This window comes from Sesamum indicum, linkage group LG12 (assembly GCF_026168435.1).
Source record: "Sesamum indicum cultivar Baizhima isolate 11 linkage group LG12, ASM2616843v1, whole genome shotgun sequence".
Classification (NCBI taxonomy): Eukaryota; Viridiplantae; Streptophyta; class Magnoliopsida; order Lamiales; family Pedaliaceae; genus Sesamum; species Sesamum indicum.
Genome location: NC_142668.1, coordinates 14,534,225 through 14,562,186, shown reverse-complemented (window position 1 = coordinate 14,562,186; position 27,962 = coordinate 14,534,225). Strand labels below are relative to the sequence as shown.

The following is a 27,962-nucleotide window of genomic DNA, read 5'->3' as shown; positions in this document are numbered from 1 at the left end:
TTATATACTAACTGAATAATTTTTTTAAAATAATTTTTCAATATTTTTATCCACTTTGTTCAATTCTCTTTTTTCTTAAAAAAAAGAAAATTTAATTATTTCATATCTCAATCCAATTATTATAAAATTTTATTAAACATTAAATGTATTTATAATTTTTCAAACAATGATAAAATATTATTAAATTTGTTAAATCTCAAAAGAACTCGTTGATGAACTAATTGTGAATAGTAATTATCTCATGCTTATTTTATATTATCATAATTAATTTATTTTACTTATCATAAACTCAATAAATATATAAACAGTAAATGAATTAGTAAATAATCGTAATTTGATATAAAATATTAAACTCCCACATTTCTAATAACAGCAGTACATAATAGAATAGTAGTTATTTATTATAAATGTGAAAAAAAAAATGATAAATTGTAGTATTCTTAAACTGTGTTTATTAGCTAGAGGTTTATAGTGACGAATTTTAAGTCAAATTAGACCCAATAGCATCGGAATGACGTCTTAATAATCTAATTTTTATTCTTCAAATGAGTGTTTAATAATTTAATAATCTAAAATTAAGACATTAAATCCAAGAAATTTAGATCTGTATCCTATTAATATGAGTATGTAGATATATGTAGTATAGTTATTTAAGTTTAATTTGAGTGTATCTGTTTAATTTAAAGCATGATTTAAAGTTATAAATATATTGGATCAGATTTTTAGTGTAGTTAATTTATCATCCCGTGATATTATAAATGAGTAAATTATTCATTTATAATAAAAAAATGATAACTTAGCTTCTTGTGCTTGTTAAAATAAAGTAATTTACCTTCATGCATAAAGAGGTAAAATTGCTTAATTTTTAAAAAATAAGAAAATAAATTGCTGTATTTTAAAAAATAGAGGGAGGTAAATTAATTTTTAGTTGACTGTTAAAGTTAAAAGAATATTAATAATTTTTTTAAATAATAAAAAAATATTTATAATAATGTCAAATTTTAAGAAAAGATATTTTCCTAAAATTTTGACTTTTGAATTTTCGTTGGTTATGATTAATGAAATGGGAGCGTCCGATTTGGGAAAGAATAGAATAGTACAGTTGTAGGTCATCATCATGATATGAAAGAGCAAACCCATTGCGTTGGCTCCAAGTGGACCGGGTCGTGAACCGGTAACCCAGAGAAAACGTGTTTAAAGCAGCCTAAATTTGACTAATTCGTTTGCTTTCCATCTTTACCCCTGGAATCAATCTTCTCAGGTTCCCAACCTGTTCCTTCTTCAGCATTTTGATTCTAGAGAGAGAGAAGAGAGAGGGAGAGGGGAGGGGGGGGAGGAACCGGAGTGGACTCTTCGCGCCTGCCGCCCGAACATATAGAGGTTTATTTTAATTATAGCATAAAGAACACCTAGAAGATTTTTCATGTTGTTTTTTTCTTTTTGTTGGTCTGTGGTGAAAATAACAATGGGGAGAAATTTCAAAGTCAAAGAAGAAAGAGTGTAAGGAATAGGAGAGCATCCCCACAATCCCACCTCTTATTATACCAAACCCGCTGCAATCAACCTCTCCCCAACCCCCTTTTTTAATTGTTATGTTTTTCCAACTGTTGAAGTTCTTAGATTCCAAGATTTATCATTCAGAGTTTGTTTGCATCTGGGTTTGTATTTGATATTCCCTTTTGTCTTTGTTCAATCCATTAGCGTTCCTTTTGGGATCGAAGTCTCGTAGTTTGAGGAGGGGGGAAGAAGGAAAGGATTTGATTGTGGTGAAGTGATGAACTCGAGTACCCCGTCATCGAGTGCCGGAGGGCCTGGATCGGCCGAATCAACCGGTCCTAGAAGGAATTCCAAGCGACCCAAGTGTATTTACCTTTACCTAAACCCTATTCCTTAAATGTTCCTGGAAAAGAGTTGATGTTTCTTGACATTTCTTGTTGTTTTGTTTTTGGGCTTCCGATAAGGAATTTTTTTGGCTCTGAGGTGGTCTGACAATGGTTTAGTTTCTATTAAATGCTTACTTTTTCAATTCAAAGACTATCAATGAAATCAATTATTTGAGATGAGCGTAGTTACTGATTGATGAAATCTTTCCAAAACTAGTCACCTGTTTGCAGATACCACTTATTTTTCATCATGTTTGTAGTCAAACCAGAGATTATCTTTGTTGTTGGTGGAGCATTTTCATAAATAATGCCAATTAGACCTAGGAGCTTGTGACGACGAATTATTTTACGAGATATTAGAAGATAAGAAAAACTATTGGCTTCCTATGATGGTTGTTCTTTATTCAGAATTTATAGGCAGTACAATAAGAACCCTTTTTCGAGTTTTAAAATTACATTTCGCTTTTAGCAACTTTCATAAGGCTCAATTCTGGCTAAAGAAGAAAATTTAGAGAAATTCTGGCTGACTGCAAAAGATTTTGGTAACATCATGTCGATTTGTGTGAATATAAAACCTTCCCTTTTTTTATTTACACCAATGAGATGCTAAGACTAGGAATTCATCAACAAAGTGAGGATATCATGGAAGGAAAAAAGCATTAAACAGGAAGTTTGACTTTAAGTGAGCTGGAGTTTTAGTAGTTTTGTGATGCTGCTCGCATAATATCTGATGGCTAAAGTTGTCTATGTTATACTGAATCTAGTTAACCAATTTTCTATTTTTCCTTTCAGAAGTGGTTTCGTGACTAGCTATTTGTCAAAACTAGTTAGCAATGAGATTGGTCTATGGTCAGACTGCATTTTGGAAATTTAAGTGGATTTTTTTTTTCTTATCTTGAAATTGTGCTCCTCAGATTCAAGGTTTACGCAACAGGAACTTCCCGCATGCAAACCTATTCTTACTCCTAAATGGGTAAGTGTTGCAAGTTTCTTCGTGTTCCTTTAATGCTATCCACATCTGGAGAGTTTTTTCTAATGACAGTTTTGCTCCCTTGCATGACCCTGCAGGTGATCTCGACTTTCTTGCTTGTTAGTGTTGTCTTCATTCCGATCGGAGTTGTCTCACTCTTTGCTTCTCGTGATGTATGCTTCAAGTTTACCGCCATTTCTTTTTTATTCTCTCTATGCTTCCTTTCAAGTGCTTTACTGACTGAAAATTATTTTCTGTTCACCAGGTGGTTGAAATTGTTGATCGCTATGAGAATGAATGCATTCCGATAAATTCGCGAAATGACAAGGTTGGCTTTATTCAAAGCTCTCAAGACAAAACCTGCAATAGAACTCTTACGGTGAGTGCCTGTTCAGCAATCTCTAATTGAAGTCATGGCGGTTGCTTTTCATTATTGGTCTTATTGTACAGAAAATATATAAAAATGATGTTGACTGACAGATGATCAATGTCAGGTTCCAAAACATATGAAGCAGCCAATTTATGTGTATTACCAGCTTGACAATTTCTATCAAAATCATCGCAGGTAGTAATAATGTAATTTCCTGTTGTACGAAATTTGTGGCTATAGGTGTGATGTTTTACTTGTTCCGTCTTACTGCCATGCATTTCATTTTGCGGATGAGAGTTGGTGGTTCTGTTATTGGATTGAGATCTGGAATGTTAGTTTTACACTCTGATCTGGATGGGTTAAACTTGCTATACACTTTAAGATTTCTTAAATGACCAAACAAGAATTAATACCTTTTACTTTTCTCCTCCCAAGTGTGTAAATCAGTCGATGTTGCTTTTATTATAGTCTGTTACCAAAGATCTTTTATTATGCCTTATGAATTTCTTGGTTGATGTTAGATATGTTAAGAGTCGAAGTGATCAGCAGTTGAGAAGTCCAGGAAGTGAGCGTGACACAGATCCCTGTAGTCCGGAGGACACCACAAGTGATGGGAGACCTATAGTTCCTTGCGGTCTTATAGCATGGAGTCTGTTTAATGATACATATGACTTTACTCGCAACAACCAGCAGTTGACCGTAAATAAGAGAGGAATCTCGTGGAAGAGTGATAGGGATCGTAAATTTGGGAAAAATGTCTTCCCGAAAAACTTTCAGAATGGTACCCTAAAAGGTGGCGCTTCACTTGATCCATCAAAACCAGTAAGCCCCTTGCCCTATATAGTAACCTGTCACCTGATGTTGTAATTTATTGAAAAAATGATTCTCAGGTGATGGATGCGACACAGAAGTACTTTACCTGAAATTCATGCATCCATCTTACTGCTGTTGGAGTGGGAAGGACTAATATACCATGATGAAACCATATTTGTTTACTTGGAAACAGATCGATTTACTCCATTTGTTCTTTGTTTATTTACTTGGAATATGGTTTCAAAGAAAATCTACATGTGTCTGTAGTTCCATATTGGAACTTATACCGTTTTATCATATTCATATCTACTGCCATTCTTAACAATGAGATCCACACCTATGGATCTCGTGGTGCTAAAGAATATCATATCATGTTGGTATGTTGAAGGAGCGATTGCACATAATTTATGCGTTTGCATCTGGTCTTTGAAGTCCATCTTTTGTTATCAACTTAATCATGAATTCCAATTTATGACTTTTAAGCTTAAACTAAAACGGTCTCAGCTATATTGCTTGTCTTATGGAACTTCGAAAGAGGATCTGGAGATCATGCTTAAGTTTGCACTTTAGTTTAACCTCTATCAGTTGTTGAATGCAGAATATTCATGCTTTTGTTGTGATCTTAGTCTCAATTGCTTTCAGGATACATGTTAACAATTTGCCATATGAATATGTTGTCATGTAACAGTTGAGTGAGCAGGAGGACCTTATTGTTTGGATGCGAACTGCTGCTCTTCCAACATTTAGAAAATTGTATGGGAAAATAGAAGTTGATCTTCAAGCTGGCGATGTCATCGATGTGACATTACAGAACCGTTATAATACTTACAGTTTCAATGGCAAGAAGAAACTAGTTCTTTCTACCACCAGCTGGCTAGGCGGGAAGAATGATTTTGTGGGTATTGCGTATCTCACAGTGGGTGGATTGTGCTTTTTCTTGGCCATGGTTTTCATGCTTATTTATCTAATAAAACCAAGGTACGATCTTTCCCTTTGCTACCCATGCCACAGTGGTTTTCTAAGATGATGATGTTGGTGTGCTATTTAATCTATGTATTTGTCCATAAGCAAGCAGATCCTTATTTTAGCATTTAAAAAAGGTAAAACCCCTATGTTTTATAAGTTCTGTGGAGTCGCTCCATATTTCTTCCCTGTTGCTAATTTTTAAGTACAGTTATGGTTGTGTAATCATTGATCATTTTCCAATTAAGTTGATCAAAGTTTGTTCCTTGTTTCTGCAAGGCAGATTCACACTCGTCAATTTTGTGACAGCAGCATTGTTCTACTAATAATCAACCTAGAGCTATTCTGCCATGTGATCTTTTAAGAGTCATACTTAAAATGTTATGAAATGTTTTTTGGTTGGGGAGAGTACTATTAACTGTATGTTTTCTGTCTCAGGCAACTTGGAGATCCGACTTATTTGTCGTGGAACCGGAATCCAGGGGGTCACTGATGCTAGCTTATGAGAGTGCTGTTCACGTGGATATAGCTCAGGCATCGACTCCGTTAGAGTGGATACAAGCTTGCTCTCCCTCTTCGTTTTTGAAATCTTTGTGTATAAACCTTGATCACAGGCTTTTGGAACACTTGAGACTTGAGATATGCATCTTACTTTGAATGAACTGAATTTGTACTAGTTCAGATAAGAATCTCCATATATCTATGTAAATTTGATTTACCTCTATTTATCGATCGCCCACCCAATACCCATTGTTGATTACTTGATTGCCCACCCAATACCCATTGTTGATTACTTGATGCTAAAGCGAGGCCTACAAGATGAGTGGAGAGGGGGCATTTTGGCCTTTTTTCTTTTCTTATTGGACCATGTTGCAGCTCGCAAAAGACCAAGACTCGAAATGAAAAATAAGGTATAACCCCTTCTTCGAATGAGGGAAATGCGAAGCTGTCACTAGCTTGCCTTGCAAATAATAATTCATTGTAGTTCCATCGATCTTTCTAAGGTTTGGCACAAAGACAAAAACTAGCCGTGAGATTTTCTTGTTTTATGAAACTATATCCACATCTCAACATTTCTGGTGATGTCTTGCAGTTTTACCCTGTTGACATATCAGCATACTCTGTAGGAAGCCGTTTTCTTCTTCCAAATCTGTGAATATTTGTAGCAGTGAGGAAGACTATTCATTTGGTTAGCATGGAAATTTGAGCCTCATAGCACTCTAAGTAGAACGTTGGAGAGGTATTCCCCCTCTGGATAAGAAGGATCAATGGGATGATCACAGGCTGCTCCAGCTTGGCGTATAACTGTAATCTTTCTACCAGCCATGGATGCAGCACCCTGACCAGAAGACATTTGCGTGTTTAATAGCTGCTCTTGTTTACAACTCAACAGTCCAAATTAGGGTCAGAGAAACAAACTATATCAGTGAGTAAATCGTGATGCAAGTACATGCTCATTCTGGTCTTTAATAATCTTTAGATGGAAAGGAGATTTATGGCAGAACTTAACCATATGTCATTTGAAAAACTGGAATTCTTCCACAAAAAATAGAGATGCAACTTGCCTGTAGAATTCGGAGGAACATCCCACTTTGGGTCATAGCACCGGAACAGGAGCAGGTCATTAAAAGTCCACCCCTTCTTGTTAGTTGCATAGCCAAGGAATTTAAATTCCTATACATCCCACATGCGCTTTGTAATACCTAAACAAGTCTAGATTCAATGAGTAGAGAAAAACACTAGCCAATGGAAAATATGCTTATATTTGGCCATAATGATTAAAGGGTTATCCCTTGCAAAGATTCATTGAGATGCTGTTAAGGGAGATATGTGTCTTCTTAACAAAGCAAAAATACTGTTATATGGCTGTGAACAATAAGCATCAAGAACATCAAGTAAAACATGTTAGGTTACCTTTCTCCTCGGTGCTAGTTTTGGTGGATCGAGAATAACTATATCCCATGAATCACCATTAGAGATTGCATTCTTCATAAAATATGTAGCATCTTGTCTCAGAAATGATATTATTCCAGAATCAAGGTTATTCAGAACAATGTTCTCCTTCGCAATGTCCAGAGCAGGAGAAGATGAATCAACACCTTCCAGCAAATGGAGGTACTCAAGTTAGATACAAAGACTCCATAGAATAAAACATATGATTCAAGAGCAAAATGTTGATGCAGGTATCCTCATCTCTGCTGAAGGATTCCTAGGATTTTATGATTTTTGCAAAAGTTCAGATGTTGCTTAATATTAACTTTTCCTCATTAATTTAGGGCTACCCTGTCATATAGTCATTGATTCAACTTATGCTTGCTAAATTAATAATCTGTCACTATTACAAGCCCATCATTGCTACTCCTTAATGGGCAAGTAAACATTAGTAACATGATTAACGACTCTAGATATATTTCTATCAAACTGTGGAATCTTTTTATCCATGGAAAGCTTGCTTGGAACTGTTGGTGAAAATGGTTGCTTAGATTTAAATATTTGCTTCATAAGAAAGGTATGAAGAAGACTAATGACAAAAGTAATGCATATGAATGCACCTGTTACATTTAGAGCACCACCAAGTACTGCATTTAGGGCAAAACCTCCAGTATAACAGCAAATATCAAGTACTTTCTGACCCTCAGAGATTGATGATATATATTGGCGGTTCTCACGCTGATCAGCATAGAAGCCAGTCTTTTGCCCCTCCAAGGAGACTAAATAGGAAACACCATTCTCCACAACCTGGCTGAAACTCACATGTATGAGCATAATAAGACTCAAGAATAACATCATTATAGAGATGCATTTTTAACATTTCACTAGCTAGAAAGCATTTCCTCTCTCCACTGCAAATTTTAAGACCACATAATCTGGGAGACTTGCTTACAGTAGCCATCGGAGATATTTTTTTCATGTGATTGAGTAAACAACATTCCCTTGTAAGTCCACATGATTTCAATGTTATGCTCATTCCTATTTCTGGGGAGAGATGGTAACAATGAGGAAAGCATAATTATAACCACCACATCAATAGTATGCTTTAGTCTCAACAAATGTCACCTGCTAACAGAGAGCTCAGTTTACCTTTGCCATCCTGGGAGAATTTGACGGATCTACATCTTCTGAATCAGATATATCCATCCCTTCTTCCTTCAAGATATCGATGGATGGTCTCCAGGTTATATGTTTGATATTGTTTATTCTACTTATGCAGACTTTTATCTGTTGCTTGTACTTTTCGACCCAGGCAGCAGAGGAAGCAATCACAGCCTCATCTCCAAAAACATCAACTATAAGGCCTGACAACCTGCATTAAAATGCATATTATTTTGAATCATAATACTAGGTTCTAGCAGCTAACAGAATATTAACAAAATCAACAGGAATTGCAGGATAAAAATATCAGCTTCAACGGCGGGGCACTCTCAAATTTATTGCATATCCTAAGAACTTTTCTATAAATTTAAATTGAAGTAATGATCAAATTCAGTTGAGACTCTGTCGCAGGAGTAAATCCGACACAATCCAAACAATAGCAAAACCAGGAAGATGACAAGGTCACTTTGTATATGGGCTCCGATATTTATTGCAAGTGTTCAAAGGGAAAGAAAGTTTGTTATTGTAAAACACTTATGCATAATGCCAGAAATTCAGAATTCAAGCACAAGCATGGCATGTGGTTCCTTCAGTTTATGCCCATAAATGGGTGAAGGTGATGTGAAGTTACAGCCTTCCAGAATGCGCCATACCATAACATCTGGACTAAGAAGTTACATTGCATTCTACACCCTATGAAGGAAAATTGCGGCTGACCTCTAACAAAAGGATGGCTGATTATGTTTCTTTAACAACGTTGGTGCCCACAGTTGCAAACTTGCCTAACTTTATGTTCATTTGTGAACATGATAATGAAGCCTGAAATTATACGAGTATTGATAGGTTCAAGTATAGGGAAGTAATACCGATCTCCTTCACTGTTGACAAGACGATATGCATTTGTCCTGGATGAAGGAAGCCCAAGCCGTTCTCTTAGTGCGACAGCCTCGTTGATTCTAGTTTCAAGCAGTTTGTCCACGTTCAGCACACACGAAGGATCTCTGTACCATTGCCACTGCTGCTACAATCAGGTTTGTACATTCAAAAGAAACTACAGAATAATGAGGATTTATTGCGCATGTACCGTGCTGCTTCATCATCTAGCTGCATCAGCCGCACGCAGAACATAGAAACTGAATTGTATAAGCCCCAACCAATTGGTTTCTCAGTCCCATCAGCGACCAGGACAACGTCGCCAGTTACAGGTGGTGGTCTACCGATTATTCTATCAACGGCGCCACTATATACCATTGGGCTACCATCTCTAAACAGTTGAGTCTTTCCCTTCTTCAACACAACCTTTGCAATGCCTACAAATTTCCTTCAAAGTAATCAATCAAAAGAACTGCAATCTAATTCCTGTATTCAAAGAAGAACTCAAGAACCAAATTCAAAGGAAGCAAAACGAAAAATCAGTTCTTTGATAGAGACAAACACACACTTCCTTTCGGATGAATCGACGCGAATTCTTGAAGGGTGGTGGGTGTGGTGGGCGGCGCGGCAGCAAAAGAGAGAGTTCTTGACATCAGGAAGCGACCCCCCAGCACCATTTTGTTCCTGGCTCAGCCCACAGCAGATTCTCGAGCAGCCAGCAGACAAGATCCTCAACAATTCTATGTAAACGTGCTCATACTTCTGCTGTAAGCTGCCATTGATTTGCTTCAGCAACGGTTCATACGTATGTTATGTGTGACTGGCAACAGTTGAAGAAACTCCCAGGTTTTCGTTTCAGACTCTCAGCATAGTGTTGTTTTTCCTTATCTTAATTTCTTCTTGAATTGAACGATGGACGGACTCCTACTTGTGGGCCTGGCAATTGGGTAGGGAGTAGGATTAGTGAAATATGCAGTCTCTCACTGCGGCCCAAAATATAGTCCTCAACTTTGTGCAATCTCATAATAGCCCTTCGAGTATAAAAAATAGGATTCTTCCTTCTTACTTATTGAGAATTCCCATTTCTACCCACATACAGGGGAATGGAGTACGTGTAAATAGAAAAGCATGTTTGAGATGAAGAAAGGAAAATATGAAAAAAGCTATTCGTAGTGGTTACGAAAAGATAAAAGGAAATAAATATTTTCAAATGTTTCTTGAAAATGAAAAATGAAAGAGATGTCTGATCCTGGACATAAATTCTTGTCCTTAGATAATAATATAGCTGGCGGGCCCCTACAGAATATACATTTTCTTCAAGTGTTTGTAGATTCCTGACCACCTTGAACTTTGCAAGAACCTTGTACTTAGTAATAACAACTGTTTGCCGATGGAGGAGGAACATGAACAAATCCATGTAGAACAGTACAACAGTAATATGCAAATTAAATGAGGAGTCGAATAAACAGCGAAACGAACAAAAACAAAATAGTTGTTGGAATTTGAAAAATATCTTGCCGATTGCTAAACACATATAATACAGTTATTTATGTCTGCTTGCCTTTTTCTTTTTGGGGTATGATTTTGTCAGCTTCAATAAAGGGGCGTATCCGCGGTTCTTGATTCCCGCATGCCACCTTCTCAACTTTTCTCCAAAGCGAAGACCCACGGCCCACGCTGTATATATTGAAGTGCTTTAGCTATCACTCCCTTTTCATGCGGGTCCTTTTTCTTCTTATCGGTGAATTTAAGAGAAAGGAGAGGTTTTAAGGTAAACCGCTGGTCAACGCCGCCATGTCTCTTCAGCTGTCTGATTCTCTCTTTCTTGGCCGCAAGAAGTCACATTTCAGGAGCTTGTGGTTTTCTCATCATGCTTCAGGTAACCATGTTCTTATTTGTAGGACGGGGACGTGATTGTGTTTGGTTTTCCTTTGTTTAACCAGTTTAAGAAAATTGGATCTTTTTTTATTGATGAGGAGTTTATAAAGAAAAGGGTTTAGGATGTCTTTATCGTTTTTTCTTGATCACGGAGCCTTTTTTGGATGAATCCATCCATGAAACATAGGCGGGTGATTTGGGCTGTTCTATGCGTACGAGGATCAATGTAAGAGGAGATAAATGGTGTCGTATGTTGTGCTTTTGTTGTTTGTTGCTTTAGCTTAGTATTTGTGCCTTAATGTGCATCTGCCCGTGCTTGTTTCTAGTTTTTGGGTTTATGTCTGTAAATATGTATGCTTTGGGAAGAAACTGTAAGATATATGTGGTATTGTTGATTATGAAGCTGATAAAATGGTATTTCAAAGTATCATAGAGTGTAATTTGTAATCTGTTATTTCGATACTGCTATATGTTCATACTCTAGAATCAATGTATCAGTGAAGATTTGCTTCTTTTATTGCAAGCAGCATCTTTGGACACTAGAGTTCAAGCAGCATTGGCTAGAACTTCTTCAGTGGTATTCCTAAACCCTTCTCTTAATATCTCCCATTTTAGCTTTATTATCTCATTCAAACACAGAGTTGATTAATGTTGTCGAGAACCTATGCAGGGCTTTGAGGAGGCCAAAGAAAGAATAACAAAGCTGATTCATAAGGCTGAACTTTCTGTTTCAACATATGACACAGCATGGGTTGCTATGGTCCCTTCACCACATTCGTTAGAGGAACCTTGTTTCCCAGATTGTCTGAATTGGTTGCTGGAAAATCAATGCCATGATGGTTCATGGGCTCGTCCCCATCATCATCCTTTCTTACAGAAAGACGTCCTTTCTTCTACATTGGCATGCGTTCTTGCACTCCAAAAATGGGGAGTTGGGGAAGAACAAATTAAAAGGGGTGTGTATCCTCGGCATACAACTTAACCTTCATATACATGCAACAGATTGATAGATGTTCATTTTTGCAGGTGTGCGTTTCATAGAGTTGAATTTTGCTTCAGCCACCGAGGAGGGTCAGATTTCTCCCATGGGATTTGACATTGTATTCCCAGCCATGCTTGAATATGCCAGAGACTTATTATTGAACCTCAATTTAGAGCCAACTACATTAACTGATCTGGTTCATAAGAGAGATTTGGAGCTTAGAAGGTAAGAGTTGTCCGGATTCTATGATTTCAGTAATTATATGTTTCCATATGGTGTCAAAAATTTGTAAGAGACTGGCCTGGTATAGGCAGAGTTGTGTGCTCCGTGATCTTACTTGACATGAAAGTGATGGAAATTAGGAAGACAAAGAGCTGAAACTAATTGGAATTTTTGGAACAAACTATATATCAGTATTATCAGTAACGTTAAATAGAACTATTACTAAAGCTTCCGCTCAAAAGGTTACTATCTGACCTTCTGCTGATATGACATCCAACTACTTAGATGCTACCAAAGTCACTCAGTGGAGACTGAAGCTTACTTGGCATATGTTGCTGAAGGAATGGGAAAGTCACAGGACTGGAAATCGGTCATGAAATATCAAAGAGGGAACGGATCACTTTTCAACTCTCCCTCCACGACAGCGGCTGCTTTCATTGGCCTTCACAATGCTGGTTGCCTTAATTACCTCCAGTCAGCCTTAAAGAAAATTGGGAATGCCGGTAGTTTTCCCTGCATTATCTGTATGTGAACTTGCCAGTTCTGGAAATGAAAACTTACAACCTCTCTTCGTTTTTCTCAGTTCCTGCAGTTTACCCCCTAGATATATATACTCAGCTATGCACAGTTGATAATCTTGAAAGGTTGGGGATTACCCGGTATTTCAGGAAGGAAATTCAGAGGGTGTTGGATGAAACATACAGGTAGTTGCTAGCACACATTGATGTTTATCAATTCTTGCATGTTCTGTCGAGCAAAAGTCATTGAGACAGAAATTAAGGGGGTAGTTACTGCATGTGATAAAATCTGCACATTTTACACCGTTATATTTCTCTTGACATTAGCCCATAAAAGATGCTGGCTGCAGGGCGATGAGGAGATATTCATGGATGCTTCAACTTGTGCTTTAGCATTCCGAATATTGCGAATGAACGGATACAGTATCACTTCAGGTTAACTTAGAGGCACAAACATCCATTTTCTTTTCTTTTTTACTTTTAAGAGGAAAAGAGTATTTAATTCCAAAAGTGTATAATTATTTGGAACATCATGCAGATCAGATATCAGAAACTGTACGAGAGTGCCTTTCAAATTCCTTCTGCGGAAATATGAAAGACATACACACAACTCTTGAATTATATAGGGCATCAGAGTTCATATTATGCTCAGATGAAAGAAATCTGGAAAAGCAAAACTTAAGGCTTAAAGATTTGCTTGAGCAGGAACTATCTGGTCGTTTAATTCATTCAAGTCAACTTGGCAGAAATATTGACAAAGAGGTATGCCTTGTATACGTGCTTCTAATTGAATCCACAGCCTTTTGACTATTCATCATAGATAAGTAAGTGAATTACATTAGATTCTTTGCAGGTGAAACATGCTCTACAGTGTCCCTTTTACGTAAATTTAGACCGCATTGCAAAGCGGAGAAATATAGAGCATTACAACTTTGATAATACAAGAATTCTTAAAACCTCATTCTGGTAAGTTTCTTGTTTAAATGTTTCTGTGAAAAGTGCCCCCCCCCCCCACCCTCCCTCCCCTCTGAACTCGCACATCACTTTTGTCATGTTCACAATCCAGTTCGCCAAATTTTGGCAATAAGGATTTCCTTTTGCTGTCGGTGGAAGACTTCAACAAATGCCAAGCCATTCATCGCGAAGAACTCAAAGAGCTAGAAAGGTATACTTCTTCAGTTAACAGAGCAAATGCCACCATTGGTTTCTTTTATGAGATTGGTAAATATGAGAGTCAAAACTATTTCCTCTGCTGTCAAACTAGCAAACCAAAGGATTTTGGCAGTGTGTTACTCTTAAAGGGAAAAAGCGAAGGAAGCATTGTTAGTCCAGGGAGCATTTATCTTATTCCCAACCTTATGACAGAGGTATATAACATTGATAACTCACCCAGGATGGGTTGGCTTGCATAAACCAAATAAGTATCTATTCTGTATAAATATCTTTGTCTATTTGTGCTGCTTAAGGACTTCAGGGCATTTTTTCCTCTCGGCCTTGCACTAGTACAAGTCAGTGTGTATATAGTTTCTAGAAAAGTAGCATCCATAGAATTGGATTTTGGCCCGAAGGAACTTCCATGAAACTCTTTCTTGGACCGAGAAAGCCAAAAAATTCCATAGACTAGTTGACGACAGATTTAAAGCTAAAGGTGAAATTCTGAAGAACAGCAGACATTTAAGGGAATGACAACAGAATTTCTGTGCTGAAAGAAACTCCAGTCTGTTCGCGGAAGAATGACGTAATTTTGGCAATATCTATTGCATATAATTTTTATGAAGGGATATCCCTCTTACTGTTTTCCTGTTGGACAGTTGCTGACCTGGAAATATATTCATGACTAGATATCAATACCTTCTCGGTACTTAGCTGTTGTAAATAGTCTTGTATTCCTCTATTGACTTAAACCTCAAATAATAGAACATGTAATGCATGTCTTTCTTATCTTCCCTATATCTAGAATTTGTTGTTTAATTGTTACTTATCTGCAGATGGGTTGCAGAGAACAGATTGGATGAGCTGAAGTTTGCGAGGCGTAAGTCTGCATACTGTTATTTTTCTGCTGCGGCAACCTTTTTCGCTCCTGAACTATCAGATGCCCGCATGTCATGGGCCAAGAATGGGGTTCTGACCACAGTGGTAGATGACTTTTTTGATGTTGGAGCTTCTATGGAGGAACTGAGGAACTTGATTCACTTAGTTGAAGCGTATGCTCATCTCCTTATTCCTGCTCTACTTGGATCTGCATATTACTTTGATGACATGAAAGTAATTGCTTGTCTCATACCAATTACAGATGGGATGTCGATGTTAGCATGGACTGCTTTTCGGAGAATGTTCAGATTATATTTTCAGCCCTCAGGCGGACGATCTGTGAGATTGGAGAGAAAGGATTCATAAGACAAGAACGAAGTGTGACGAACCATATAATTAACATTGTGAGATTCCCAACCTGTTTCATCCTCCATTTGACAAGAATTGGCAAATGTTCAATTTTTGCTCTCACTGGATTAGATTATTGTTATGCGAGTCTTCCATTATTTGTTCATTCCATGCTCCTACTAGTAGATAGAATTTAAGGGTAGGACGAAGAGACTTAATCCTCTTGTCTTCTTCATCTCGACCTCTCCTACCAAGGGATGAAGGTAGCTGATGCCTAAGGACATATTCTCAATTGTGTTTCTCCTCTTTCAAGTTCAACGATAGGTGAGAAATCTGACTATCTTATTGAAAGTGATGATAGCAGGTAGAGAGGATTGATCTTTAACATATGGTACATTGTAGGTTTGCTTTCATGACACTCAGGAAATTCTATTAGGCCTCCATTTTCTTAATGATTGCCCTTTTAAAATTGTCATAGTTTCTGACATTTCTCAGAAGTTTGTGATTTTATTCCTTATTTCACAGACAGGATCCTTGGAGTTAAAAACTTAAAACGTAGTTTGCTATCTTTATTTTAACTCTAACATGGTGATGTTAATTTGTATCTACAGTGGCTAGAATTGCTATATTCTATGATGAAAGAAACTGAATGGGCTAGAGACAACTACCTCCCAACAATAGATGAATATATGAGCAACGCATATGTATCATTTGCTCTCGGGCCAATCGTCCTGCCTGCTCTTTATCTCATTGGTCCAAAGCTCTCAGACGAGATGGTTCACCATCCTGAGTTTCATAATCTATTCAAATTGATGAGTACTTGTGGACGTATTCTAAACGATATCCAGACTTGTGAGGTGACGTGTCTTCATCTACACCTTATCACTCGAATGTTCAAACTTATACATAATCACATGTTATTCTTTCATCTGTCTGCAGAGAGAACTGAAGGATGGTAAGCTAAATGCAGTGCCTCTGCATGTAATCAACAGCGGTGGTAAAGTAACTAAAGAGGCTGCTATTACGGAGATGGAAAGGTTGGTTGACAGCAAAAGGAGAGAACTTTTGAGGTTAGTTTTGGAGGGAAAGAGCAGTATCCTCCCAAGGCCCTGCAAGGATTTGTTTTGGCATATGAGCACAGTGTTGCATCTCTTTTACAGTAAAGACGACGGATTCACCTCGCAGGAGCTGATCAGAGTTGTAAATTCTGTTATTCATGAGCCTATTGTGCTGAATGAACTATAAGATGAATAACAATTTCTTTCCTGTTTTTGTTTCTGTTTGGATAGAGATTTTCATTTTTCCTTTATGAACTTCACTGGGGTTTATGTAAATTGTTTGTACTTCCCCTCGACTGTGTTTAGATTGAAAATTCTAAAACTTTGTCCCTTTTTTTTGAGGGTATGTGCAAACTGCTGTTGTGTCCTGAAAACAGCATCAAAATTTTCTAACTTTTTCTTCTTATCCGCTCAGGACTTTTGTAGTGTAGAGAAATAATCTTGCAAGCGGCATGTCTTTTATTGTCAGTCGACGGTAATCCCAATCAGGTCTAGAGCCATGCGTACACAGTTACAGATCCTTCAGGATCTCTCTTACCCAACATCTAATTTACTTGTTTCTTATATATTACTTCATTGCAATTAGGGTGTTCAGTTCGATTAACAAAAAATTCAATTAATCATTTTTAAAAACTGAAAACCAAATAGAACATGCTCGGTTTGGTTTGATTTTTTAATTGAAAAAATTAATTTCTTTTAAAATAATAATTATAGTATATTTTCAATTTTATCCAAAAATGCCTATACAAAAATATTAAAATTTAAAAAGTAAAATGTATAATGAAAAAGACATTTATAAATGCAATTCAAAATTTCAAATTATAAAGAATACATAACAATCCATTTATTTAATCCATGCTAGTGCTGGAGAGAGTTACTCAAATATCAATTGACTCAATTCTCATTTTTCAGTTCTCATTTTTTTTCTCTATTTCTAATTTTAATTTAGTAAATTACTTGATTAATTTATTTATTTAATAAATATATAGATAACTAATACATTTATTTATATACATTAAATAAATATATTTTTTATTGTATATTTATTTATAATATATAATTTAAATATATTTATTTCTTAAATATTTATTTATAAAAAAATATAAAAATATATTTTATTTATAAAAAAAATTAAAAATATATTAAATTTTTAATTAAACTAGTTTTTCAAAATACTATATTTTAATATCAAAAACTAAAATATGATAGGTTGACTAACAATTCAAATTTATTGCTTATGATGATTTTTAAACACAACATTTTGTTTTAGTGGATACTGAATATAATTTCATATGCATAATATTAAATATTTATTTTTGAAACAATATCAAAATGTACTAAATTGGTGAAATGGTGATTAAGCTTATTGTTAGATAATATAAACTAAAATACTATATTTTAATTTTTTATATAATCTAAAACTAAAATATGAGATGTTGACTAATAACTCTAATATATATTGAACAAATGCATTTTGTCATAATACATTAAAATTGTAAATTCATAATGATAAAATTCATATGATTATATTAAATATTTATTTATAAAAAAATTATCAGTGTACTAAATTGTTGATTAAGCTTGTTATTAAAAAATATAAACTAAAATAGCAAAATACCATATTTTACATATTTGAATAATGAAGAATTGAATATTGAGGAACAAACGAATTAGAAGAGAGAGTGCACAATGAGTAAAGTTAAAAGTAAAATACATAATATAATATATAATATATAATAACAAAAATAATATATATATATATATATATAATTTTGGTTTTTGGTTCGGTTGGGGAAAAAAATCAAACCGAAAACTGAATTTTTTTTAAAAAAAAATTGAAAACAGAAACAAATATTTTTATTCGATTTTCGGCTCGAACCGAATTTTTGGTTCGGTAAAATTTACTGATTTAACCGAATTGTGAACACCATAATTGCAATCGTATGCATGCCAGAAATCCAAAGTAAAAAAGAAAGCAAATGAGAAGCGGAACCCTGCAGAAATAGTAGTGAGATGAGGATAATTATTCGAATATGTGAAATTGTTGTTTTGCCAAGCGCAGGCAGTATTGCCTTTTGATCTACCTCATTCCTACAGCAAATAAATCTCTTCAAAGGAAAAGATCATACAGTACAACTCTTGACACCGGAAGCTCGATGAACCATCTAGAAGGATTTCTTTTCATAAGAGACCAATCCATGAACTCCGCCTTCAACTTGCGCTGCCCCAGTTCTTACCTAAACAAGTAGAATGCCAGAGTGTTCAGTTGATGCATAAGCTGCGCTAACCAAAAGTGTGCAAGCTACACGGTTAACTATTTCTCCATATTCACACAAATTCCTGTGCGTAACTCCAAGTTTATTGCTCACCTAGGAGATGTTGCAACTAGTATTGCTATGCTAGGAAGATTCTATGATTACTAATAAATACCGCACTAGTTAAACGGAGAAGAAACCTCAAAGCCTTAACATACCTCTAGCCTTAGCACTCCTGATCTCAAGAGATCATGAGCAGATTGCAGGGAGGAAGCGCCAAGATCCTGGAATCCCTGCTTCACAGCTTGCATTGTGTAGGGTATGAACTTCAAAACAGAACCTTTGTCAGCCACTGCACCAACCACTCCTTGAGCAATTTTCAACTTAGCTTTATCACCCAAATACCGAGCATCACTCCCTTTCATCATCGCTTCAAGGGATCCCATACCTCGATACTTTTTGACTCGGCGACCACCCTGTCGTGGGAAAATGCCAATACTTCTTAACAAACAAACAATATTCGCAGCCAGAATAAGGGAACACATTCACTTGAGGGAATCTTCCAAGTGAAAGACTAAAATCATACATAAATGCGAAATTGACTCGAACAGGAAGTAAGAGAAAGTTAGTTTGTTTGTAAAAAATCTTGCCGAGACATGCCAATAAATTTGAACTGAAAAAAACAGAAAGCACAAGAAATGTAAATACCAGATGAAGAAAAAAGCCTCAATAGAAAGCTGAAAAATCATCAGTCAGACAGGTTTATTGTAGCTTAATGTCTAACCCAGACGGTAAGCATGTACATTCATGCGTTCTTCTCTTTTGCCAAGGCTAGTAGTTTCAAAGACATTTGTGCTATAGAACTTTGATCTCTAGATTCTCTACAAACTTATATACTGCAATATGTATAAGTAGTTCTCTGATGAATCAATGTACACCTTAAGGCCCAAATTATACATAAAAGTATTAGGCCAGGTACTTCGAACTCCATTAATGAGGTATCAGCCCTAGCAAACTCTATCAAAGAACATTTGGGACTTCATATTCTTAGAAAAGGTTAGTTTTTTGGGAAATAATAGGACACCATTGAAAGAAAATTGGGCCATACCTACAAAAGGTGCGATATAAAACACAAATAAGTTAAATCAATGAGTAAATTTTGTAATTTTTACAACAGGATGCAACTGACCTGATATTCATAGGTGCCAGGAGCTTCACTGCTTCCAGCTAAAAAGCTTCCCATCATAACAGTTGACGCCCCAAGGGTCAAAGCTTTCACTATGTGGCCTGAATTTGATATTCCACCATCAGCAATTACAGGTACACCACTCTGTGCTGCAATTGATGCGACCTTGTAAACAGCTGTTGCCTGAAAAAGTTTTTTAACACCAGTTAATTTATCAAGAAATTTAGAAATGCTAAATATATCCCCATATACCACACCAAAATGAGATGATTTTTGACATATTGAGGCATCACGCAGCAGCTATATTCAAATAAATAAATATTAAAAACCTTTCTGTAGAACACCCATTCTGACCTTATAATAACAGAAATAAAGGCTTAATTAGTATTATTCATAGCAGCAGTAGCTTAGTGCAAAGAAAGTACCTGTCCGCGCCCAACAGCACATACTTCTTGCGTGGTACAAATGGAACCTGATCCCATCCCAACTCTCAGACCATCCACTCCCGCCTGAATCAAGTTTTGTGCCTGGTATGTCGTAACTACATTCCCACCGATCAAATCCAGCTCCGGATATGTTTTCTTCGCATACTTAATCATCTCAATTTGATAACTAGAATTTCCCTGAGAACTATCAAGAACCACTACGTTTACCCCTGCCTTCACCAAATGCTCCAATCTCTCCTTATCCAATTCCCGCGTCCCTATTGCAGCCCCCACCAGAAAATTCCCATCGGAACCCAGAGATGGCAACCCCAACTTAGGAAACCCCTGTATCCTCTCCACATCATCTCTCGTCACCAAGTTCACGATATCTTCTCCCTCTTCCCCATTATCTCTCATCAGTGGGACAAAATCAAGCTTCTCTTTGGCTAAATAACCCGCAACATCCTCAAAACTATAACTCGACGGAAGCGAGACCGGTGACTTTGTCATGTACTCCGAAATCCTCACTTCCTTATCAGCTAATTTCTCCCAATCAGATTTCTTCACGGTACCCAAAAGTTTCGACTTCTCACGTCCTGACTCCGTCACAAAAATGCAGGGGGAAGAAGAGAACTCCTCGACCGATAAAATCGAATCGGATGGAGACTTAAAGATGAGCTCATAATTAAATGGTATCTTGTGCGACTTAGCGAGGCGTACTAGGGCCGCCTGGTTGGAAGCGGGTGTATTGGAGTGTACAATACCGATGGCGCCGAGTGAAGCCATGGCGGCCGCCATGGAGGATTCAGTGACGGTATCCATAGGAGAGGAGACGCACGGTGTAGCGAGAGAGACGCGGCGGCTGAGCTTGGTCGAGAGAGAAACGGCGTCGGTGGGAAAGTCGATATAGTGGGGAAGGAAGATAACGTCATCGTAAGTATAAGAGTATCCCTGGCTGAATAACCTCGACGCCGGGAATCCATCGTCAAGAACCGGAGCTCCGTCCATCGTCGTTACCGAACAACGCAGAGAAATTGTTGGGCGCGGGGCGGAGTTGCAGGTTTATTAGGGTTTTATCAGTGGTGGCTGATGAGGCAGACAGCACTATCTATTGAGTTTGGAGGGAAAACTCCAAACGGGTGGCATATCTGGGCCCACCTCTATGTATTTTATTTATTCGTGCAGTGATAATTATTCATTATACTATTCATAAATAATTTAATACGTCCCCTTTTTACCACTATCAAATTTATAAATAACCTTTATACAAAAAAAACCACAACAAACTTATCTATAAAATATAAAAAAATAAAAGCGTTCTACCCTCAAATATACAATATTGTTAATTATATACACAGATAAACCGCATAACATAAAAACTAATATAAAATCAAATAAGCATCCTTCGATCAAATAAAAATTTATACCCATAACTCATATTTATAGAATTATGAGACCAGACTTTTAAACAAGATACATAGTATATCATTAATTTAAAAAATCCAAAAATCAACGTAAAATCAATTAAACCCTCAAGAATCTGTATATATATATTACAAAATCGTAGCCCAAATGAACAACACCAAGAATCTACAATTTGTCTAGATGTATATATCTTGCTCCAGTTCTACATTTATTCGATCAGAAATTTAGAACTCTCTCTTTTGTTTTGCTTTACCACGATCCTTTAATCAATCCACCGTAGTTACAGTTTTCTTGGACAATTAAAAGTACATGAAATGGCAGCCATCATAGCCTGTAGACAAGAATAAACCCAGATGTATCTTCATCAACTCGTATGATACGAAAATATAATTATAAGATGTGGCATGTGGGAACTTACTGGGATCAATTGTGACGAGCAGTGCTGTTCCTCCGAAATCACACGTACCACCAGTCACCTTAGTTCTCTGCCAGTAGCTGTTGAACGCGTACGATGCATGTGCCAATAGTGTATTGGGCTCAAAGCACGATCCACTGGGCTGAATTTGGCCGCAATCCGCGCCAGACCCGCACGCGTAGTTCATTGCTTCTTGGATTATTGGGTCGGGCACTGCAGGCTTGGCTACGCACCACATGGCCGTCGGTGGTTCCCGGCGAGGAGGGGGCGGCACTGTGGGTGGTGGAAAAACAATGGGCGGCAAGAACCTTGGGGTTGGAGATGGGATGTTATGAGGTGGGGCGGGATTGCTGCTTGGAGGGGTGGGCTCATAGTAAGGTGGGCTCAGAAAAGGTGCAGTTGGCGTGGGTAGGTTTGTTGGTGGGGTTGGGATTATAATGGGGGGGTTCGGAATCGGAGTGGTCTCGGGTGGGCTTGGGGCCGGGGGTGAGGGTGGGTAGCCACCCACTGGACTTGGGATGGCTGAAGGTGGCTGTGGGGTGGATGGGGGATTCACACAATATGGAGGGGCATTGTCGGGCAAGGGGAAAGGAGGAAGGGAATCATAGGGTGGCAAAGAGAAGGGTGAACTTACATACGGATCACTGTTTGATGAATCTAACGGCACATACGTCTCAAACTTGTTGAAGAAATGAAATCTCCTGCGGAAATAGTTTCCAGCTCTGTACCGGTGCCTTGTGTTTGTTGCATCTGATCACCAATCATCAAGAATTCAATTACATTACTACTCTAAACAAACCACTGTCTCACAACGTACTGAAGTTGCTAATTAAAGAGAGAAAAACAACTAATTACCACACTGCATACAAACGGCTGCAAAACAAACATAGAGGCCTAAAACGCACACCGGCAGCAGACGACGTCGACGACCTGCATTAAGCTCCATGTGAAAACTCTAGAAGAAGTCCCACTGTGGAGCAGATGAATCAAGTCAAGGACTATATATAGAAGGAACAGGGGGAATGAGTGGTCAGCGCAGTTTGCACTACTGTCAGAGAATAGTGCTAACTAGAGATGTGAAGCAGAAGAAATGTAAAAGAGTGGAGAAAAAGTAGCGAGCAAGTGCATATAATTTATAAGGAAGCGTACGTACGCAGTGTTGATCTTTTGTGCAGTCGCCAGCCATCGGAAGCATGTAGGGAGTGGGCATATATGCTTGCCTTGGCGTCGGAAAAACAAACGCAAAAGTCGGAGTTTTTCGGTTTTCTTTTCGTTTGCTTGCTTTCTACTCAAAGCGCTTCTCCGTTCATCCACCTCCCAACACTTTCTGCTCCTTTTGTGCTCAGACTTGGTATTAGTGGAAACATTAGTTAGTTGGTAATTCATTCCCCTAATCTCTCTTGTCTTAATTAATTGGATTACATTACATCAACTACGTACCAATCTTTCTTACCTAGTATTAATGCATCAGAATGTGTAGGCTTTGCGCACAAGTTTAGAATTTTGTTAACGGTAGTTTGTTTGTGTCTCTGATCTTTAGTGGAGTACGTTGCGCTTTCAATTTACTTTTTAACACCACCGAATTGTCAGTGAGGCTTATTTTATTGGTAATATTGTGAATTTGAGTCCCATAAATGATAATGTATATGTATTTTTTATTTATTTTTTAATCTTGTTTGAACGTGGTTGTCAGTTTGAATTACTGAACCAATATATTAATTTGAATATAGTAAATGATGTAATAAATTTCATATTATAAGAAAAAGACAAAAGAGAGAAAGACAGAGAATAAACGAATAAATAGTGACGCATAAAAAAAAAAAACATAGGTGTAAACTGGCTAATGATAGATAGATTATAAAATTCACTGTGTACATAAATTCAATTAATACTTAAATTCACTATGTACATAAAACTATTAAAACAGCATAATATATGTCTAAAACCAATTTTATTTCTCTAGAAAAACTATTTTACTTGTTATTTTCAGAAAAAAAAAAAAAAAACTTTTGGAGAATGAAAAAGACTAAAAATCAAAATAATTTTTCTTCTGCAGTAATAACGGGCTACTACAGAGAAAGAAAGGACAGTTACCGGCCCAAACACGAAATAGATCCGCCCCATGCTCTGCCCACCTATATGGGTGTGGGTCGTGGGTCGCGCTGACATGGAATATGGAGCATATTTCACAGAATCAATTGCGAAACAGGGTTTAGGGTTTTTGCAAGCTCACTAAAGTGGAAGGATTTGTCACCTGGTACGAAGATCATCTCCGGAATTTCTCGGTTATGAATGTATTATACGTCTTCATTTTATAAATCAACGTTGTGGAAATGATACTGCGCATCCTTTTGTCGAAAAATCTCAGGCAATCAAGAAAGTTATTCGGTGGAAGCAACATAGAGTTGAAATCTTTATCCTTTCTGGGTAATCCCGACACATTTTTTCATAAGGTTACTGGCTTTTCGGTGTCCAGTGACCGTAATTTCAGGAGAGAGTATTGTTCCGGGAAGCAGGGAAGGGAAGATTCCCATGAGTTTACCGAAGAAATAGACTATTTGGATGAGTCGGGCAGCGTTATTTACTCTGGTAAGGGAATAAGATCGGTTGAGCCGGGAATGGATGACCATGTAATGGTAGGTGGATTGAGAAAGCCCATTTTGAACATTTCAGCTGTGGCTAAGATAGTTGAGGTCGTGAAGAGGTGGAGATGGGGACCTGACATGGAGACTCAATTGGACAAACTGCAGTTTGTTCCAAACATGACCCATATTACTCAGGCATTGAAGATAATTGACGACAGTGATGGTTTGTTGAGTTTGTTTCGATGGGCCAAGAGGCAACCGTGGTACCTGCCCAATGATGAGTGTTATGTTATGCTGTTCGACAAGTTGAATTTAAGTAGAGATTTTGATGGGATTCAGTCAGTTTTTGAGGAAATGGTTCGCGATTCGAGTGGAAATGGGATGTCTTCCTCTGGTGCATATAACAGGGTACTTCAATATCTGGCTCAAGCCGAGAAGTTGGAGGTTACATTCTGTTGTTTCAAGAAAATTCAGGAGCTGGATTGCAAACTTGATACTCAGACGTACAATTCACTTATAACTTTGTTTCTAACCAAAGGGCTGCCTTATAAGGCATTTGAGATTTACGAGAACATGGAGAAAGATGGGTGTGTGTTAGATGCATCAACTTATGACATGATGATACCAAGCCTTGCTAAGTCCGGACGCCTTGATGCTGCTATGAAGCTTTTTCAGGAGATGAAAGAAAAGAGTTATCGACCAACTTCTGGGATTTTTGTGTCTCTTATCGATACGATGGGGAAGGCTGGGAGGTTAGATACAGCAATGAAAGTGTACATGGAAATGCAAGGTTTTGGGTTGAGGGCATCAGGGGCCATGTTTGTTTCTCTAATTGAGTCATTTGTTAAGGCTGGAAAACTGGAAACGGCTCTAAAGCTCTGGGATGAGATGAAGAAAGCTGGGTTTAGACCAAACTATGGGCTATATACTATGATTGTTGAGGCGCATGCTAAATCCGGGAAGCTTGACATTGCAATGTCAATCTTCTCAGATATGGAAAAAGCTGGATTTTTGCCCACTCCATCTACCTACTCCTCTCTCTTGGAGATGCAGGCTGCTTCTGCACAAGTTGATGCTGCAATGAAACTGTACAACTCCATGACAAATGCAGGTTTGAGACCAGGTCTGAGCACTTATACAGCTCTTCTGACTTTACTAGCAAAAAAGAAGCTTGTCGACGTGGCTGCAAAAATTTTGCTTGAGATGAAGGCCATGGGTTATTCAGTTGAAGTAAATGCTAGTGATGTGCTCATGGTTTATATAAAGGATGGCTCAGTTGATCTTGCACTGAGGTGGCTCCGCTTCATGGGTTCATCAGGCATTCGAACAAATAACTTCATCATCAGGCAGTTGTTCGAGTCGTGCATGAAGAATGGCTTATATGAGTCTGCTAAACCTCTCCTTGAAACATATGTGAATGCTGCTGCTAAGGTTGACCTCATACTGTACACATCAATTCTGGCCCACCTTGTAAGGTGCCAGGAAGAGCACAATGAGAGGCATTTGATGTCAATCTTGAGTGCTACAAAGCACAAGGCTCATGCTTTCTTGTGCGGACTCTTTACTGGACCTGAACAAAGGAAACAACCAGTTTTGTCTTTTGTGAGGGAATTTTTCCAAGGTATTGATTATGAATTGGAGGAAGGGGCCGCCAGGTACTTTGTTAATGTCCTCCTTAACTACCTTGTTCTAATGGGACAAATAAACCGTGCTCGATGTGTCTGGAAAGTCGCATATGAGAATAAGCTTTTCCCTAAGGCAATTGTGTTTGATCAACACATTGCCTGGTCCCTCGATGTCAGGAACTTGTCTGTTGGAGCAGCTCTGATAGCCGTCGTACACACCCTTCACAGATTTAGAAAGCGAATGTTGTATTATGGTGTTGTCCCGAGAAGGATCAAATTAGTCACTGGACCAACTTTGAAGATAGTGGTAGCACAAATGCTAACCTCCATGGAATCACCATTTGAGGTCAGTAAGGTTGTTTTAAGGGCCCCAGGGGATTCCGTGCTGGAGTGGTTTAAGAAACCAATCGTCCAGCAATTCCTTTTAAATGAGATTCCATCAAGATCTGACATCCTGATGCATAAGCTCAATACACTGTTTCCGAGTTCAGCACCTGAAATCAGATCATTGTCCCCTCCAAAACCTCTTGTTGCTGGAAAGGGAATGTAACTATGAAGTGATTGGGAGGTAACCATGTTCAATGAATTTATGTTTGGAACCTTAACACATTTTCTCTCAATTCTTGACCTTTTGATATCTGCTTTTGCAGAAGTATCTGCTATGTCTTATCTGATACCCTCAGCTAATTGAAACTCTGTCATTCAACACTTCTGTAATATATACATGTATAAAGGCTTTCATTGTGACAAATGTCTTAGTTTGAATTTTCCTTCGACAAATATAATGTTGATACAGTTCCATATAAACTATAGTTGTTTATCTCACGTGGTTATTTTATCATATGAAGATGCTTGAAAGCATTGAATATTTCTTCTTAATAAAAAAATTGCAGTTTCTACTAATTTTGGAAAGGAATTGGTTAGTAATATAAAACGTTACTAATGCAAGTATAACATCTGCCTGGAGCTAGTGGGCAATCACATAAAATTTTGAATTTATCAATCTTTTAACATTGCCATAAAGCAATCCCTGCCTTTCAGTATGAAGTGCATAATACTTTAGGGGCAGGATCAGATGAAAAAGCAATGTGTATGCGTGGAGGATTACCTTGCCTTAACTCTTTCTGCATTTCTGTATACTTGCCTGGAGCAAGTAGGCAATCACATAAAATTTTGACTTTATCAATCTTTTAACATTGCCATAAAGCAATCTTTCTTTCAATATGAAGTGCGGGCAGGATCAGATGAAAAAGCAATGTGTATGCCTAGAGCATTACCTTGCCTTAACTCTTTCCGCATTTCTGTTGCTTGGCGATATCATATAAGATTGGACATTTCAATCTGTATTTAGCTCATGAAGTGCAGGACACTTTAGGGGCGAGACCAGACGAAAAAGCGCCCGTGTATGTGTATGCCTACAGTATTACCATTTACCTTGCTCTCAACTCTTTCTGCATTGCTGTTGCTTGGGGAGTATGAGAGCAGACATTTCTATTTGTATTTAGCATAATATGAACATTTTGCTATACTGTCATCAGCAATCACAATCTGGGACTTGCTATCCTGCTCAGAAGAGTTTCAACTGCTTTATCTTTTGTTACATTTATATGTTTTAACTCTTTTTCATGGAGATTACAAGATCAGTTTATCCATCCCTCGGACGATTGTTCAACGACACCACATAATCTGGACATCTGGAATCTAAGGGCATCTATCTTACTTGGTTGGGAACTCAAAGTGACCTCTCTTCCTTATGGCAAGCCATTTGGAATATTTAAAAGTTCATGACAGCCTGCTTGAAGTTCTCCTTGATCAAAAAAGATTAAAGAATGTCTTAGGTCAGCAGGTTTCCTTGTTCACTCTCTGAAAAGGCATTACTTTGCTACTTGGATATTTATATTTGTGGCAACTGGTATGTTCTTCAATATTATAGGCTAAACTTGCACCAAAGAATAAGATATCTGTAGGACCCCTTCACTGTCTTCCCTCCATTTCACTGGTATTTGTTCTACCTCATTGACTATCCACACTCTTTTTGCAGAAT

The 27,962-nt window shown here is 37.5% G+C and overlaps 6 protein-coding genes across 9 annotated transcripts; 3 read left to right on the top strand and 3 right to left on the bottom strand.

The window, feature by feature from the left end:
• Nucleotides 1-1,220: 1,220 nt before the first annotated feature.
• ALIS5 (ALA-interacting subunit 5) lies at nucleotides 1,221-5,723 on the top strand. Of its 2 annotated transcripts, none has more exons than XM_011097455.3 (9): nucleotides 1,221-1,380; nucleotides 1,702-1,862; nucleotides 2,798-2,856; nucleotides 2,952-3,026; nucleotides 3,119-3,232; nucleotides 3,348-3,418; nucleotides 3,745-4,045; nucleotides 4,725-5,014; nucleotides 5,438-5,723. In XM_011097455.3, exons 2-9 carry the CDS (start codon nucleotides 1,775-1,777, stop codon nucleotides 5,490-5,492), a joined length of 1,053 nt encoding a protein of 350 aa, XP_011095757.1. In that variant the 5' UTR covers nucleotides 1,221-1,380; nucleotides 1,702-1,774; the 3' UTR covers nucleotides 5,493-5,723. The 2 variants fall into 2 exon arrangements, with proteins under 2 accessions (XP_011095757.1, XP_088732297.1); XM_088876171.1 differs by lacking the exon at nucleotides 1,221-1,380 and adding an exon at nucleotides 1,383-1,500.
• A 176-nt stretch (nucleotides 5,724-5,899) lies between these two features.
• LOC105175116 (S-adenosyl-L-methionine-dependent methyltransferases superfamily protein) lies at nucleotides 5,900-9,902 on the bottom strand. The gene is made up of 8 exons (XM_011097456.3): nucleotides 9,534-9,902; nucleotides 9,177-9,402; nucleotides 8,959-9,093; nucleotides 8,081-8,303; nucleotides 7,552-7,738; nucleotides 6,914-7,098; nucleotides 6,565-6,702; nucleotides 5,900-6,338 (listed from the first exon to the last, which is right to left on the bottom strand). Exons 1-8 carry the CDS (start codon nucleotides 9,640-9,642, stop codon nucleotides 6,210-6,212), a joined length of 1,332 nt encoding a protein of 443 aa, XP_011095758.1. The 5' UTR covers nucleotides 9,643-9,902; the 3' UTR covers nucleotides 5,900-6,209.
• Nucleotides 9,903-10,071: 169 nt separating this feature from the next.
• GA2 (Terpenoid cyclases/Protein prenyltransferases superfamily protein) lies at nucleotides 10,072-16,408 on the top strand. The gene is made up of 14 exons (XM_011097454.3): nucleotides 10,072-10,844; nucleotides 11,371-11,420; nucleotides 11,514-11,799; nucleotides 11,870-12,050; nucleotides 12,333-12,550; nucleotides 12,631-12,751; nucleotides 12,903-13,000; nucleotides 13,104-13,327; nucleotides 13,419-13,531; nucleotides 13,632-13,730; nucleotides 14,554-14,769; nucleotides 14,859-15,000; nucleotides 15,556-15,801; nucleotides 15,884-16,408. Exons 1-14 carry the CDS (start codon nucleotides 10,760-10,762, stop codon nucleotides 16,187-16,189), a joined length of 2,385 nt encoding a protein of 794 aa, XP_011095756.2. The 5' UTR covers nucleotides 10,072-10,759; the 3' UTR covers nucleotides 16,190-16,408.
• Nucleotides 16,409-17,997: 1,589 nt separating this feature from the next.
• On the bottom strand, nucleotides 17,998-20,975 carry LOC105175112 (Aldolase-type TIM barrel family protein). The gene is made up of 4 exons (XM_011097453.3): nucleotides 19,869-20,975; nucleotides 19,447-19,626; nucleotides 18,476-18,733; nucleotides 17,998-18,239 (listed from the first exon to the last, which is right to left on the bottom strand). Exons 1-4 carry the CDS (start codon nucleotides 20,874-20,876, stop codon nucleotides 18,168-18,170), a joined length of 1,518 nt encoding a protein of 505 aa, XP_011095755.2. The 5' UTR covers nucleotides 20,877-20,975; the 3' UTR covers nucleotides 17,998-18,167.
• Nucleotides 20,976-21,276: 301 nt separating this feature from the next.
• On the bottom strand, nucleotides 21,277-23,012 carry LOC105175111 (Carbohydrate-binding X8 domain superfamily protein). 2 transcript variants are annotated; one of them, XM_011097452.3, is made up of 4 exons: nucleotides 22,862-23,012; nucleotides 22,564-22,678; nucleotides 21,712-22,458; nucleotides 21,277-21,624 (listed from the first exon to the last, which is right to left on the bottom strand). In XM_011097452.3, exons 2-4 carry the CDS (start codon nucleotides 22,652-22,654, stop codon nucleotides 21,593-21,595), a joined length of 870 nt encoding a protein of 289 aa, XP_011095754.1. In that variant the 5' UTR covers nucleotides 22,655-22,678; nucleotides 22,862-23,012; the 3' UTR covers nucleotides 21,277-21,592. The 2 variants fall into 2 exon arrangements, with proteins under 2 accessions (XP_011095754.1, XP_011095753.1); XM_011097451.3 differs by lacking the exon at nucleotides 22,862-23,012 and having other exon boundaries at nucleotides 22,564-22,804.
• An 803-nt stretch (nucleotides 23,013-23,815) lies between these two features.
• EMB2217 (Pentatricopeptide repeat (PPR) superfamily protein) lies at nucleotides 23,816-26,669 on the top strand. Of its 2 annotated transcripts, none has more exons than XM_088876333.1 (2): nucleotides 23,816-23,965; nucleotides 24,077-26,669. In XM_088876333.1, exon 2 carries the CDS (start codon nucleotides 24,327-24,329, stop codon nucleotides 26,466-26,468), a length of 2,142 nt encoding a protein of 713 aa, XP_088732459.1. In that variant the 5' UTR covers nucleotides 23,816-23,965; nucleotides 24,077-24,326; the 3' UTR covers nucleotides 26,469-26,669. The 2 variants fall into 2 exon arrangements, with proteins under 2 accessions (XP_088732459.1, XP_011095752.2); XM_011097450.3 differs by having other exon boundaries at nucleotides 23,820-26,486; nucleotides 26,569-26,669.
• Nucleotides 26,670-27,962: the final 1,293 nt, after the last annotated feature.

Coding starts and splice junctions, on each gene's coding strand:
- EMB2217 (XM_011097450.3), top strand. CDS start 24,042: ATGATACTGCGCATCCTTTTGTCGAAAAATCTCAGGCAATCAAGAAAG.
- LOC105175116 (XM_011097456.3), bottom strand. CDS start 9,642: ATGGTGCTGGGGGGTCGCTTCCTGATGTCAAGAACTCTCTCTTTTGCT. Junction 8,304..8,958: donor GTCAACAGTGAAGGAGATCG/GTATTACTTCCC, acceptor ATTTTAATGCAG/GTTGTCAGGCCTTATAGTTG. Junction 7,099..7,551: donor TGGTGCTCTAAATGTAACAG/GTGCATTCATAT, acceptor ATTTGCTGGAAG/GTGTTGATTCATCTTCTCCT.
- LOC105175111 (XM_011097452.3), bottom strand. CDS start 22,654: ATGGAGCTTAATGCAGGTCGTCGACGTCGTCTGCTGCCGGTGTGCGTT. Junction 22,459..22,563: donor AGCCGTTTGTATGCAGTGTG/GTAATTAGTTGT, acceptor ATTGGTGATCAG/ATGCAACAAACACAAGGCAC. Junction 21,625..21,711: donor GCTCGTCACAATTGATCCCA/GTAAGTTCCCAC, acceptor TCTTGTCTACAG/GCTATGATGGCTGCCATTTC.
- ALIS5 (XM_011097455.3), top strand. CDS start 1,775: ATGAACTCGAGTACCCCGTCATCGAGTGCCGGAGGGCCTGGATCGGCC. Junction 1,863..2,797: donor GAATTCCAAGCGACCCAAGT/GTATTTACCTTT, acceptor TGTGCTCCTCAG/ATTCAAGGTTTACGCAACAG. Junction 4,046..4,724: donor CACTTGATCCATCAAAACCA/GTAAGCCCCTTG, acceptor GTCATGTAACAG/TTGAGTGAGCAGGAGGACCT.
- GA2 (XM_011097454.3), top strand. CDS start 10,760: ATGTCTCTTCAGCTGTCTGATTCTCTCTTTCTTGGCCGCAAGAAGTCA. Junction 12,551..12,630: donor AAAGAAAATTGGGAATGCCG/GTAGTTTTCCCT, acceptor CGTTTTTCTCAG/TTCCTGCAGTTTACCCCCTA. Junction 12,752..12,902: donor GTGTTGGATGAAACATACAG/GTAGTTGCTAGC, acceptor AGCCCATAAAAG/ATGCTGGCTGCAGGGCGATG.
- LOC105175112 (XM_011097453.3), bottom strand. CDS start 20,876: ATGGACGGAGCTCCGGTTCTTGACGATGGATTCCCGGCGTCGAGGTTA. Junction 18,734..19,446: donor CTGGCACCTATGAATATCAG/GTCAGTTGCATC, acceptor TTCCCACGACAG/GGTGGTCGCCGAGTCAAAAA. Junction 18,240..18,475: donor CAGGAGTGCTAAGGCTAGAG/GTATGTTAAGGC, acceptor CTACTTGTTTAG/GTAAGAACTGGGGCAGCGCA.